This window comes from Oncorhynchus masou, unplaced genomic scaffold (assembly GCF_036934945.1).
Source record: "Oncorhynchus masou masou isolate Uvic2021 unplaced genomic scaffold, UVic_Omas_1.1 unplaced_scaffold_1763, whole genome shotgun sequence".
Classification (NCBI taxonomy): Eukaryota; Metazoa; Chordata; class Actinopteri; order Salmoniformes; family Salmonidae; genus Oncorhynchus; species Oncorhynchus masou.
The window spans coordinates 3,461-16,957 of NW_027007802.1; the positions used below are offsets into that span (position 1 = coordinate 3,461).

The 13,497-nt window shown below is 42.9% G+C and overlaps 2 protein-coding genes across 2 annotated transcripts; both read right to left on the reverse strand.

Annotated features, from left to right (window-relative positions):
- Positions 1-388: 388 nt before the first annotated feature.
- LOC135532194 (H-2 class II histocompatibility antigen, E-S beta chain-like) lies at positions 389-5,913 on the reverse strand. The gene is given in 6 exon segments (XM_064959798.1): positions 389-2,731; positions 3,573-3,686; positions 4,104-4,361; positions 4,364-4,384; positions 4,947-5,219; positions 5,807-5,913. Coding segments are annotated over 6 exon segments (741 nt in total). The 5' UTR covers positions 5,871-5,913; the 3' UTR covers positions 389-2,720.
- A 1,112-nt stretch (positions 5,914-7,025) lies between these two features.
- On the reverse strand, positions 7,026-10,705 carry LOC135532195 (H-2 class II histocompatibility antigen, A-U alpha chain-like). Its single transcript, XM_064959799.1, has 4 exons — positions 10,567-10,705; positions 8,552-8,797; positions 7,988-8,269; positions 7,026-7,852 (listed from the first exon to the last, which is right to left on the reverse strand). The coding sequence occupies exons 1-4, from the start codon at positions 10,643-10,645 to the stop codon at positions 7,731-7,733; spliced, it is 729 nt and encodes a 242-aa protein (XP_064815871.1). The 5' UTR covers positions 10,646-10,705; the 3' UTR covers positions 7,026-7,730.
- Between the last annotated feature and the right edge of the window lie 2,792 nt (positions 10,706-13,497).

A 13,497-nucleotide genomic window follows, 5' to 3' on the forward strand; every position in this document is an offset into this window, starting at 1 on the left:
GTCTCTGGTCGTATGTGATTCCCTATCTCCCTATCAGAAGGCAGGTAACCCTGGTCTCTGGTCGTATGTGATTCCCTATCTCCCTATCAGAAGGCAGGTAACCCTGGTCTCTGGTCGTATGTGATTCCCTATCTCCCTATCAGAAGGCAGGTAACCCTGGTCTCTGGTCGTATGTGATTCCCTATCTCCCTATCAGAAGGCAGGTAACCCTGGTCCTGTCAGATTTACAGGAGTTCCTAGGTATTAGGAGTTGGGGATCGATTGGGTATTCAGAACAAGAACGTCACACCAACCACAGGGAAGTGACCGATACACGACATGTTCAAGGTCACCGTCATTTTACCTCAGATACCAGGAAAACATCAAACCAAACCATAGTAAACAGAGACACTGAATCATAATGGTTTATTGTAAAATATGTCCCAGTTAAATAGGAGACCTGAAACCACAACAATGACAGAGCAGAAAATGAAGGAGCTGAAATCAACCATATAAAATCTTATCAATGAGACATGAAGGAGGTTGATGTCAGTACAGGGGTGTGATGTCAGTACAGGGGTGTCATGTCAGGAGAGGGGTGTGATGTCAGGACAGGGGTGTGATGTCAGGACAGGGGTGTGATGACAGGGGTGTGATGTCAGTACAGGTGTGTGATGTCAGTACAGGGGTGTGATGTCAGTACAGGGGTGTGATGTCAGGACAGGGGTGTGATGTCAGGACAGGGGTGTGATGTCAGGACAGGGGTGTGATGTCAGGACAGGGGTGTGATGTCAGGACAGGGGTGTGATGACAGGGGTGTGATGTTAGTACAGGGGTGTGATGTCAGTACAGGGGTGTGATGTCAGTACAGGGGTGTGATGTCTGGACAGGGGTGTGATGTCAGGACAGGGGTGTGATGTCAGGACAGGGGTGTGATGTCAGGACAGGGGTGTGATGTCAGTACAGGACAGGGGTGTGATGTCAGTACAGGACAGGGGTGTGATGACAGGGGTGTGATGTCAGTACAGGGGTGTGATGTCAGTACAGGGATGTGATGTCAGGACAGGGGTGTGATGTCAGTACAGGGGTGTGATGTCAGGACAGGGGTGTGATGTCAGGACAGGGGTGTGATGTCAGGGCAGGGGTGTGATGACAGGGGTGTGATGTTAGTACAGGGGTGTGATGTCAGTACAGGGGTGTGATGTCTGGACAGGGGTGTGATGTCAGTACAGGGGGTGTGATGTCAGGACAGGGGTGTGATGTCAGGCCAGGGGTGTGATGTCAGGACAGGGGTGTGATGTCAGTACAGGACAGGGGTGTGATGTCAGTACAGGACAGGGGTGTGATGACAGGGGTGTGATGTCAGTACAGGGGTGTGATGTCAGGACAGAGGTGTGATGTCAGTGCAGGGTGTGATGTCAGTACAGGGGTGTGATGTCAGTACAGGGGTGTGATGTCAGTACAGGGGTGTGATGTCAGTACAGGGGTGTGATGTCAGTACAGGGGTGTGATGTCATTACAGGGGTGTGATGTCAGGACAGGGGTGTGATGACAGGACAGGGGTGTGATGTCAGTACAGGGGTGTGATGTCAGGACAGGGGTGTGATGTCAGTACAGGGGTGTGATGTCAGGACAGGGGTGTGATGTCAGGACAGGGGTGTGCTGTCAGTACAGGGGTGTGATGTCAGGACAGGGGTGTGATGTCAGTACAAGATGTGATGTCAGTACAGGGGTGTGATGTCAGGACAGGGGTGTGATGTCAGTACAGGGCTGTGATGTCAGTACAGGGGTGTGATGTCAGTACAGGGGTGTGATGTCAGTACAGGGGTGTGATGTCAGGACAGGGGTGTGATGTCAGGACAGGGGTGTGATGTCAGTACAGGGGTGTGATGTCAGTACAGGGGTGTGATGTCAGGACAGGGGTGTGATGTCAGGACAGGGGTGTGATGTCAGGACAGGGATGTGCTGTCAGGACAGGGGTGTGATGTCAGTACAGGGTGTGATGTCAGTACAGGGTGTGATGACAGGGGTGTGATGTCAGTACAGGGGTGTGATGTCAGTACAGGGGGACATTTAGTCTAAAAACATGAAGAAATGAAAATAGACTGAAGCTATTTTCTAATCTCACTAACCAGCGTTTTACTCCTTCTCAAAACAGCAGTATTACCACACACAATATGTTCACCATTTACTGAACATATTCCTTTGTCTTTTGTTCCTTTGAGAACAAGTGTCTTATTTGTTGGTGAAAAAGACACAACAGTAAAGCTGAGTAAAGAACCCCCAGCACAGTGGACTGTTGTATGTGCTGCCCACTCATAATAACTTACAGTGTTATAGTAGGTCAGTTGAAGCAGTTCTCTACCACACCTATTAGGTAAATAAACAACTAATTACAGCATTCTCAGCACTAACTGTCTAAATACTATCAAGCCTAAAGTTGTTCATGGATTAATAATGAAAGGTGTGAGGATAATATGTTAGCAACAATATGATTCATTAGGAAAGTATTGATGAATATTCAGTTAAACAGCAGTAGACGTCCTTTCAGGAACAATGATTCATAACAAGCAAGAAAATCTCATTTGGGATCAATTTCTGCAGCAGATACACCAATGTACCTTCAAATGTGAAAATATAGTAAGCAGGTATTCGAAGTGAGACAAATGACTATAATGACATATTTAACATGAGCCATTGTAACTGGTCTTTCAGCAGAATAGAGTCTCACCTTGTTGCTACTAGAGCACCCCTGTTATAGGAGAGAGAGAGACAGAGAGAGAGAGAGACAGAGAGAGAGAATATGAATCATTATAACATTCACATGTTGATGAACACAATCCCATATGCTGTTCTATACTATTACACTATTACTATTGCTCTCTCTGCTTTCTGCTCTCTCTGCTTTCTGCTCTCTCTGCTTTCTCTCTGCACTCTCTCTCTCTCTGCACTCTCTCTCTCTCTCTGCTTTCTGCTCTCTCTGCTCTCTCTCTCTGCACTCTCTCTCTGCAATCTCTCTCTGCTCTCTCTCTGCTCTCTCTCTCTGCTCTCTCTCTCTGCACTCTCTCTCTCTGCACTCTCTCTCTCTCTGCACTCTCTCTCTCTGCACTCTCTCTCTCTGCACTCTCTCTCTGCACTCTCTCCCTCTGCTCTCTCTCCCTCTGCTCTCTCTATCTCTGCACTCTCTCTCTCTGCACTCTCTCTCAGCTCTATCTCTGCACTCTCTCTCTCTGCACTCTCTCTCTCTGCACTCTCTCTCTCTGCACTCTCTCTCTCTGCACTCTCTCTCTCTGCACTCTCTCTCTCTGTTCTCTCTATTACTATTACACTATTACAATAACAAAGTATTGTATACACTTTTGTTATTGACCAAATACTTATTTTCCACCATCATTTGCAAATTAATTAATTAAAATCCTACAATGTGATTTTCTGGATTTTTCTTCTCATTTTGTCTGTCATAGTTGAAGTGTAGCTATGATGAAAATTACAGGCCTCATCTTTTTAAGTGGGAGAACTTGCACAATTGGTGGCTGACTAAATACTTTTTGCCCCACTGTATATCTATGTTTTCTACACACTGATGACCTCACCAGAAGACTTCTTCTTGTAGTAGATCAGTCCTGCTAATGCTAAGATGGTTCCCAGCACCAGACCAGATGCACCGATCGCTATCTTATTCCTCTCAGCCTCAGGCAGGGACGGGTCTGTCAGAGAGAAAGGATCATTTCAACAACAATATTACTGTGATTCAATAACAGTATTTCTATTAAATACACAACACACACAACATAGTCTGTGTACCACCATTACCTCACACCCCATGAACCTACTCTCACACAATTACCCCACTCTCACACACCGTTATCCCACTCTCAGACACTGTTACCCCACTCTCACACAATTACCCCACTCTCACACAACTACCCCACTCTCACACACCATTACCCAACTCTCACACACCGTTACCCCACTCTCACACACCATTACCCCACTCTCACACACCGTTACCCCACTCTCACACAATTACCCCACTCTCACACAATTACCCCACTCTCACACACCGTTACCCCACTCACAGTCTTACCCCACTATCGCCCCATTACCCCACTATCGCCCCTTACCCCAGTGATACATCATGGGCTCAGTGAGGCTGATGTGCTCCACCATACAGGAGATCTTCTCTCCAGACTTGGGTGTGTACTCCAGGTGGGAGTGGATCTGGTAGTACCAGTCCCCGTTAGCCAGCTCCTCAGTGGAGGTCACATCAGATTTCACCTCACGTCCGTCCCTCAGCCAGGTCACTCTGATTTGTTTGGGGTAGAAGTCATAGGCGCTGCACATCAGCATGGCAGGGTGTCTGCCACTGGGGGAGTCACTGAGCTCAGTCTGACATGGGGCTCAACTAATGGAGGAAACAAAACATTTGTCAGCATAGTTATATCATTGTTATATTATACACTATATATGATAGGATGCATAACATCTAGTCCATAGTTCTGATATCATTGAACCATCGCTGTGCTTTATAAATTAGACTTCATTAGAGAGATGAGCTGGAATGTACATACAATAGATGATCAGGACTGAACTGTTGATACATAGCTGACTAGTCATACTCTAATGGAGTGGCAGGTAGCCTAGTGGTTAGAGTGTTGGACTAGTAACCGGAAGGTTGCAAGGTCAAATCCCCGAGCTGACAAGGTTGCTCAGTGTTCTAAATACAGTTCCAGCTATAAATCTATTCAAGAAAAACCATGTTATTCATCCATCCACGTTAGATAACAATCGTGTCGTTATTAAGTGTGTACCTTTAGACTGGATATATAACTTCATTTATCCCTGAATCTCCACCATCATCTTCATCAGACAGATCTCTATATAACATTTATCATGAATAAAATAAAGTAATGGTCTTGACTTGCTCAGTCAGAGGCCTGTAAGTGGTGTTAAGGAGCCCTGCTCACCTGTCTTGTCCAGTATGGCTCTGTAGTGGAGATCAGCGTTATGCTTACAGTAACGCTCCAGCTCCGCCTGCTCTTGACCCAGGAACCCAGCATCACTGTTCCATGCGTTTGCATTCTTCATACCAAGTTCAGTGTATCCAACATACCTCCCCACAGTGCTGTTGAATCTGACATATTCAGCCTTATTGAAAACATAAGAGTCTATATACTCTATACCATGCAGGTCCTTTGAGGAGTATCGACACTGTGCCAACCGATGATGAAAATATCCATCTGAAAGGAAAACATGAATACAGGTCAATGTTTTGTCTGATTAAAAGACACATTCAATATTCCATATAGTTATAACATGATGTTAAATGTGGTATTTTATAAACTTTTTTATTTTTTTTATATTTTTAAAAGGAATCATGTCACAATCTATACTCATTTACACAAAACATGTTGTATTCCACTATACAATATTTGACAATATAGTGTGTCTATCTGCTGAAAGACGTTTCTACAAAACAACCTTCAATAAATAGAAGCTTATTATGAAGATTTTAAAAGATGTCATGCTATTTGCCAAGTGTGTAATGGATGCTTTGTTGATATGTACTAGGCTTACATGCATTATTTAACTTGTGTCTGGTTTACTCTTAATGCAAGTACCATTCTACTATCACATACTATACACTGTCAGAGTCGAGAAGAATATTACAGAATTACTTAAAATATGTTTATGCAAAAGCTCTGATTTACTATGTCTTTGCTACACAAAATACCCCCTGTGTGATCTAAATGTCACTGTCCATGATTCTACCTGAGACATGATTTAAAGCATGATCAACAACAACAAAAATGTGTTCTCAATTTACCTGTTCCAGAGAATATGAACAAAATCAAGGTCAGGCAAATGTAGAAGGCAATTGGCATCGACATGTTCCTCTGCTGAGTGACAGTCAACTAAAGACAGCAGTTCAGAGGGAAAGGAATTAACTGTTGAGGAAATGGGCCAGTCCTCTGCTGCTGACACACAGCGTCACATGTTACCAGGAAGACCCTACAAGATGATCTTAAATATCATGACTATTTTCAACATTCACTAAATTGTATCAAACTTTTCAATATCACTATGATAGGGGATCCACATCTGGTGACAAAATTCAAAACAAATAAAACAAAAGAAATTAAGAAACATAACAAAAGATGTATTTATACTTGTTATGTAAAATACAATGAGAAATACTATTCAATATATAACAATTAAAAATACATATTTTTTTCAGGGGCACTTTCACAGGAGGACACACTTGTAGACCACTATCTTTGTCTGTTTGCGGCAGACCTGGGTTCAAAAAGTATTTCTCTTCTTTCCATACATTAGTTGAGCTTGATTGAGCTTGCCTAGCATAATAGAATCAATCAAAGTACATCTTTATGAGTAAATAATATCTTACAGTCCAAACATTGATTACAGTCCTCCCTACATGACTACCTAACCTCGCCACCTTTTGAGTTGCTGGTCTGAGGTGTGCAGGTTTCTGTTGTTGAAAGAGAATCTGGCCAATCAATTCTGCATAAATTCAAGTTTATTTATTCCTACGGTAGCAGAAGTGCTTTATCTGAATTGTATGGTAATAATTACACTTTTGTAATACAAATGTTTAAAGGTTAAACATTAAAATGCTAAATTGAAAATATCATCATCAGTATTCTAAGAAAATATTATTTTATAACAATATTTTAATGCCTATGCTTTATCTCAATGTTTGCACCATTTGTCATATGGTTTGAGCTTTTGCTATCATAAAGGCATCATGCAAAACAAAGGCTACTATTGCCAGTAGTTTCTCTGCCCTGTCTTTCTCAAGTTGTCCCCTTGTGGAACTATGCCAGGCAGTGCTTGGCTGGTTTTAGAATTGTTATTTTAGTCATTAGTTGTACATTACAGAGTTTGTAGTATATTAAAACTATCAGGGAAGTCAGTTTGTCTGTAAACAAACACCCAATAGAATGTGCTGTGGCACACCATAAGTAGGTGGGGGGGGGGGGGGGTCACGTGTGGCAGTGGAACCAGAAGACACAGACTAGGAGTTTCAGGGCTAATAAGCTTTAATAAAGATGTAAAGGTTACAAAGGGAAAAATGAAACACAAACACCAACTACAACTCAAACCGGGGGTCAACCCGTATCCCAGACGTACATCCATTTGGCTAATCCCCCTGAGCAGCAGGGACTAGTTTAATATACCATGTACATACATCTCCCCTTCAAATTATCTGCAGTTTAACCTCTCATAAGGAGGCTTAAAAGGCTCTGTCATCTACAGTCTAAATAATCCGTTTTAACAGTAGAAAGATACTTTAAATGATAGCAAAGTCCTCTTCGCATGTTCTACAGCTGTATAGTTAGTGGCTAGTGTGTTTACTTATACCAATGTGTGATGGAAAAGAAACGTAGCAAATGATGACCTAAACAAGCTTGACAAAATCATACAGAAAGCAAGCTCATACAAAGGATGCAGGCCAAGGGTCACACGATCATCAAAAATGTCACCCACCCACTCCACATCACTGTAATGCAACACAGAGCAGCTTCGGTGGTAGGTTCATTTTTCCCACTGAGAGGTTCAGTGTCTTATTATGTGTCTTTAACATGTGTTTGTCATTGGTCTTGTCGTTGCAATTTTTTGATGATGCTGAGTTCTAAAACTATTTCCCAAGTTGGGATCAATAAAGTACTACTATCTCTACTCTATATTTATACAGATTTAACTGTGACGCTCTGACAGCTGTAGTCTCAGTTGCACTGGTTCCCTTTGATGAGGAAGAATGTTCCGGTAGCAACTCCCAGCAGCCCCAGAGTCAGACCCACACCACAGAACACAGCAGGACCCACACTGGGCTGGCTCACCTCAGGTTCTGTGGACACACACACACACACACACACACACACACACACACACACACACACACACACACACACTGTGACACTGAAATATTCAGAAGAAGTCAAAAGTAATGCAGGCTAAATGTTATGTGATTGTGTCTTCTCACCCCAGATCCGTGTCAGGGGCTCAGAAAGGGCCTTGTGCTCCACAGTACAGCCATAGATGTCTCCCTCCTCTGGGGTGAAGCTCAGACTGGAGAACTGGTTGAAGGTGACATCAGTGTTGGGGTAGGGGGTGCTGATACGCCCTCCCTCAGTTACATTCTGATTGTTCCTGGTCCACCTGACTCTGACAGGTGGAGGGAAGAACCCACTGACGTGGCAGATGAGGGTGTTCCCCACCCCCAGTTCCACATCATCCCTGGGGTAGATGCTGCTGTGAGGAGGGTCTGTGGGAACACATTTAATATCACATTCATTCTTCCTTGTTGTGTTGTCATTGTGTTGGGCTAAAACAATGTTACATCTGCCATTAGGTCACATGATGTTAGTCTATAAGTGTAGTGGACCATTGATCCGGCTTGTTGTAGTAATATTAAAAGGCTGTAACACTGATCATATGTGGAGCTCTATAACACAGACAATACAACATATAAGAGGTTACAGTGAGGTGACTATTTTACTGCTTGGATCCTATTCATTCATTCACTCCAGATTACTTTCTCTCTTACCTATTGTCTCTGGTGGGTTCTTGTAAGCTTTTATAAATGTGGCCAGGTTTCCTTTGCATATCCCCTGATTACCTACAGCGTGTTCATAAAATCCAGGGAAGCTCATCTGATCTACAAACGGAGGCAGAGCCACCACTCCCTCCTTTTTGTTGAAGTCTGCGTACCACAACTCTTCACCATCCAGTCCAAACATATCCACTCCATCTGAATCACTGCATCCAGTAAAATGTAAATCAATATGCAGAACTGAGAAAAGAACCAAATGAACCTGTTAGTACATTACATCTGGAAGATCATCGTTGTGATGTTCAGGCACATTATTTAATAACATTTTACTGTCCTGCTTTACCAACATGAACACATCCTTTTAACCCTTCAGGGTTTGAATTAGTGGCAGAATAATGTGGTAATACTGTATTTGTACAGACCACTACAGGTGGTTTAACATGTTCAACTAACTATCAAGACACAGTTAACTAGCCACTAACTAACACCTAACCCTACAACCTATAACCCAAACACCATCCTGTCCCTGGTCTAACCCTGTAACCCAAACACCATCCTGTCCCTGGTTTAACCCTATAACCCAAACACCATCCTGGTCTAACCCTATAACCCAAACACCATCCTGGTCTAACCCTATAACCCAAACACCATCCTGGTCTAACCCTATAACCCAAACACCATCCTGGTCTAACCCTATAACCCAAACACCATCCTGGTCTAACCCTATAACCCAAACACCATCCTGGTCTAACCCTATAACCCAAACACCATCCTGGTCTAACCCTATAACCCAAACACCATCCTGGTCTAACCCTATAACCCAAACACCATCCTGGTCTAACCCTATAACCCAAACACCATCCTGGTCTAACCCTATAACCCAAACACCATCCTGGTCTAACCCTATAACCCAAACACCATCCTGGTCTAACCCTATAACCCAAACACCATCCTGGTCTAACCCTGTAACCCAAACACCATCCTGTCCCTGGTCTAACCCTATAACCCAAACACCATCCTGGTCTAACCCTATAACCCAAACACCATCCTGGTCTAACCCTATAACCTAAACACCATCCTGTCCCTGGTCTAACCCTATAACCCAAACACCATCCTGGTCTAACCCTGTAACCCAAACACCATCCTGTCCCTGGTCTAACCCTATAACCCAAACACCATCCTGTCCCTGGTCTAACCCTATAACCCAAACACCATCCTGGTCTAACCCTATAACCCAAACACCATCCTGGTCTAACCCTATAACCCAAACACCATCCTGTCCCTGGTCTAACCCTATAACCCAAACACCATCCTGGTCTAACCCTATAACCCAAACACCATCCTGTCCCTGGTCTAAACCGATAACCCAAAGACCATCCTGTCCCTGGTCTAACCCTATACCCAAACACCATAAACCAAACACCATCCTGTCCCTGGTCTAACCCGATAACCCAAACACCATCCTGTCCCTGGTCTAACCCGATAAACCAAACACCATCCTGTCCCTGGTCTAACCCTATAACCCAAACACCATCCTGTCCCTGGTCTAACCCGATAAACCAAACACAATTCTGTCCCTGGTCTAACCCTATAACCCAAACACCATCCTGGTCTAACCCTATAACCCAAACACCATCCTGGTTTAACCCTATAACCCAAACACCATCCTGGTTTAACCCTATAACCCAAACACCATCCTGGTCTAACCCTATAACCCAAACACCATCCTGGTCTAACCCTATAACCCAAACACCATCCTGGTCTAACCCTATAACCCAAACATCATCATGTCCCTGGTCTTACCCTACAACCCAAACACCATCCTGGTCTAACAATAACCTGTAACAAACTGGTGCATCAATAGTCCCTAACCAAGGAGTTTCACTAATGTGTTAATTTCAGTCAAAGTGGTCAATATTTTCCATTTTAAACATTACAAGCTCTTGAAACACGTTTTTGTTTATATAATATATTTTAATTCCCTCATCAACTGAACACTATCTACTTACCTTTGTCTTCTGCATACACCTGACAGCAGATGATGAGGACAATCATAGAGGTCTTCATGTTCAGACAACAGAGAGACATTCAGGAGGACTGTACTGTACAGTTAGTTACCTTCTGACTGGTGTGAACCTTCACTGGAGGGATTCAACTTGTTTCTCTAAGTGCAGCAGCTTCCTGAACAATAGGACCAATCAGGTCACTTGTTTCATCCTTACTCAGCTGTAACTAGGTAGACACCGTCACCCACATTTCTGTTTAGGCTTTGAGAATCTTCCTATCCAGATTAAGTACACAGAGATATATTGTATTATGTTCTAGATTGATTGTAAACAAATAAATTACAAGAAGTTCACTGTAGTCGACTGAACCACATTCTCTACGACATTTCACTCAGGGTCACAGCACCAGTGTGACTGGCCCAGTATCAGCCCTGGTTGGCTGAGACCTGATGACTTGGCTCCTAAAGCTAATGCAGTCTACCTCAGCAGATTAGCATGGTATTGAGATGAACAGATAACATGACAGGTACTGGCAGTCAGTTGTAAATATGTGTAGAGCTTCCAGCAAATTTTACAGGTGACAGTATGATATCACTTGACAGAAAATAAAACACTCCCAAACTGTTAAAGGCCCCCAAAGAGCAGACTTTGGGACCATTTTTACAGTGAATCCCTGTGACTGGTCCACTTCACATCTCAGACCACAGAGTTAAACAACCTGCTGAAAACACTCTAACAGCTCGAACAACAGATTTGCGGTTGAGTGTTTAATCTCTAATTTCTATGAATGAGACATTTGTGGCACAAGAGAAAGATAGGAAGAAGCTTGTAGTCCTCATATAAAGACTACTGAACTATTCTCTGTGAACTGATAGTAGAAGTAGGAGGTACTGAATATAGGTACTGAATAAAGGTAATGAATAAAGGTACTGAATAAAGGTACTGAATAAAGGTACTGAATAAAGGTACTGAATAAAGGTACTGAATAAAGGTACTGAATAAAGGTACTGAATAAAGGTACTGAATAAAGGTACTGAATAAAGGTACTGAATAAAGGTAATGAATATAGGTAATGAATAAAGGTAATGAATAATGGTAATGAATAAAGGCATCATGAACTACTAAGTAGATAGAGAGAGCATTGACCATTAAACCATAGAAAGCCAGTTTGGCCAGATAAACCAGTCTAGAAAAGTCCTGAACCTTCTGAAGTTCCATTTTATAATTCTGAACCAATAGAAAAAGGAAGACAGCTTTCTCACCAGTTACTAGGCAGAGACCTGAGTGTAGTCCCATCGGTGTCCCAGCTGGAACTACACGCTCCCCCTAGTAACTGATGAGAAAGCTTTGATTTGAGTGAGACATTTGTGACACAAGGGAAGAATATGAAGAAACTTGTAGTCCTCATATACAGACTACTGAAGGTTTCTCTGTGTACTGGTAGTAGAAGTAGCATTCAGCTGAACTGTAAATCAAATAATGAATGTAATAAACACGGACCTTTATAATATTGTTTCTTTGTAATATTTACAATATTGTCAACTTTAAGTACAATTTCACCTCAAATGTGAAATTATTTTTGGTAAAACAATGACCAAGTGTGTGTGTGTGTGTGTGTGTGTGTGTGAAGATTATGATTCTGCTTTGCAGGTATTGTTCAATAATGTGTATTTTAAAGTGTTTATGGATATGTAGCTTAATGTGTATATTGTATTTTCATGTGTATTGTGATTTAAAATACCATGTTAACCCACTGAGCTAAAGCCAATGCATCATCTCTGGAAGATAACACAAGTCATCGGTCTCAACCAGGGTTTGATACCGGGTCAGTCACATTGGTGTTGTGGATCACAGAGTTGATAAACAGCTGCAGAGGCTGTTATGGGAGACGAGGAGGTCAAGGTTCATTCAGTAAATCAGTGTATTAACCATTAAACAGGGATGATAACAGCAGGTAGTGTATTAGAAATGATCCCCTTGTAAAATCCCAATAGACCTCCAGATTTGAACCCTAATCCTGATATGGTATAACGTGGACAACACATGTATTTGTAACGGACCTTTGTGTCCATCAGGGGAGATTGTGGTCATCCTGCCTCAGCCTCAGTGTTCACGGTCTGCTGTGTTACAGTCACTCACCCTGTTCAATAGGATTACACCTCTCCCTGGCAACAACAAGCGTGATGGGACTTTCCAAACCACGGCCTTTGAATAGGGGAAGTGTAAACAAGCAGGTCTCTGGTCTGGACACGGAATGAGGGTTGGAATGAAGAAGAAGTGACTGCTGAGTAGAAACACTAGTGGTGTCAGAGTAGGGGCTGCACAGCTCCTGTCATTGAGGAACACATACCACTGTCATGGAACAATGTGAAACCGGCAGGACAGTGGAGAACTGAGATTTAGACCAATACATTCAAGACATTGACCAAAGGGCATCACACTTTGAGTTGTAACATTTCAAATAGGGCAGGTTTTGACCAATTAAATACTGCCTGTAGTTCATCAACAATACATTTCTCATCCAGGTTAATGGGTGCCAGAGAGAGCAGCCTGGGGACTGTAGATGACAGAGGACAGGCCCCAGCATTTTATGGAACAGAGAGGCGTTTCTTAATTCATTAACGGTACTGGGTGACACTGGGTGTAACTGTATGTATGTAAGGTCGGCCTACCCTGAATAGTTGGATGAAACACTGATTTAATATTGCAGTTTTGCAGCGTGTGTTTGTCTTCTCTCTGGCTTCCTCATGCTGGGGCACATAACAATGAGGTCACATGACACTGAGGTCACTAAACACTCAGAGGTTGTTTCCTTATTTTATTAAAACAATTATTTTGAGACCAATGTCTAACATCCAGATTAGTCCTATTAAGGTGAGCAGATAACACGACAGGTACTGCCGCGACAGGTACTGACGCGACAGATACTGACGC

What these genes read in the sequence shown, in the direction of transcription:
- LOC135532195 (XM_064959799.1), bottom strand. Translation starts at nt 10,645, where the DNA reads ATGTCTCTCTGTTGTCTGAACATGAAGACCTCTATGATTGTCCTCATC. An exon ending in GGTGTATGCAGAAGACAAAG is followed by an intron (nt 8,798 to 10,566) that starts GTAAGTAGATAG and finishes TTCTTTTCTCAG; the next exon opens with TTCTGCATATTGATTTACAT. An exon ending in GAACCCACCAGAGACAATAG is followed by an intron (nt 8,270 to 8,551) that starts GTAAGAGAGAAA and finishes GTGTTCCCACAG; the next exon opens with ACCCTCCTCACAGCAGCATC.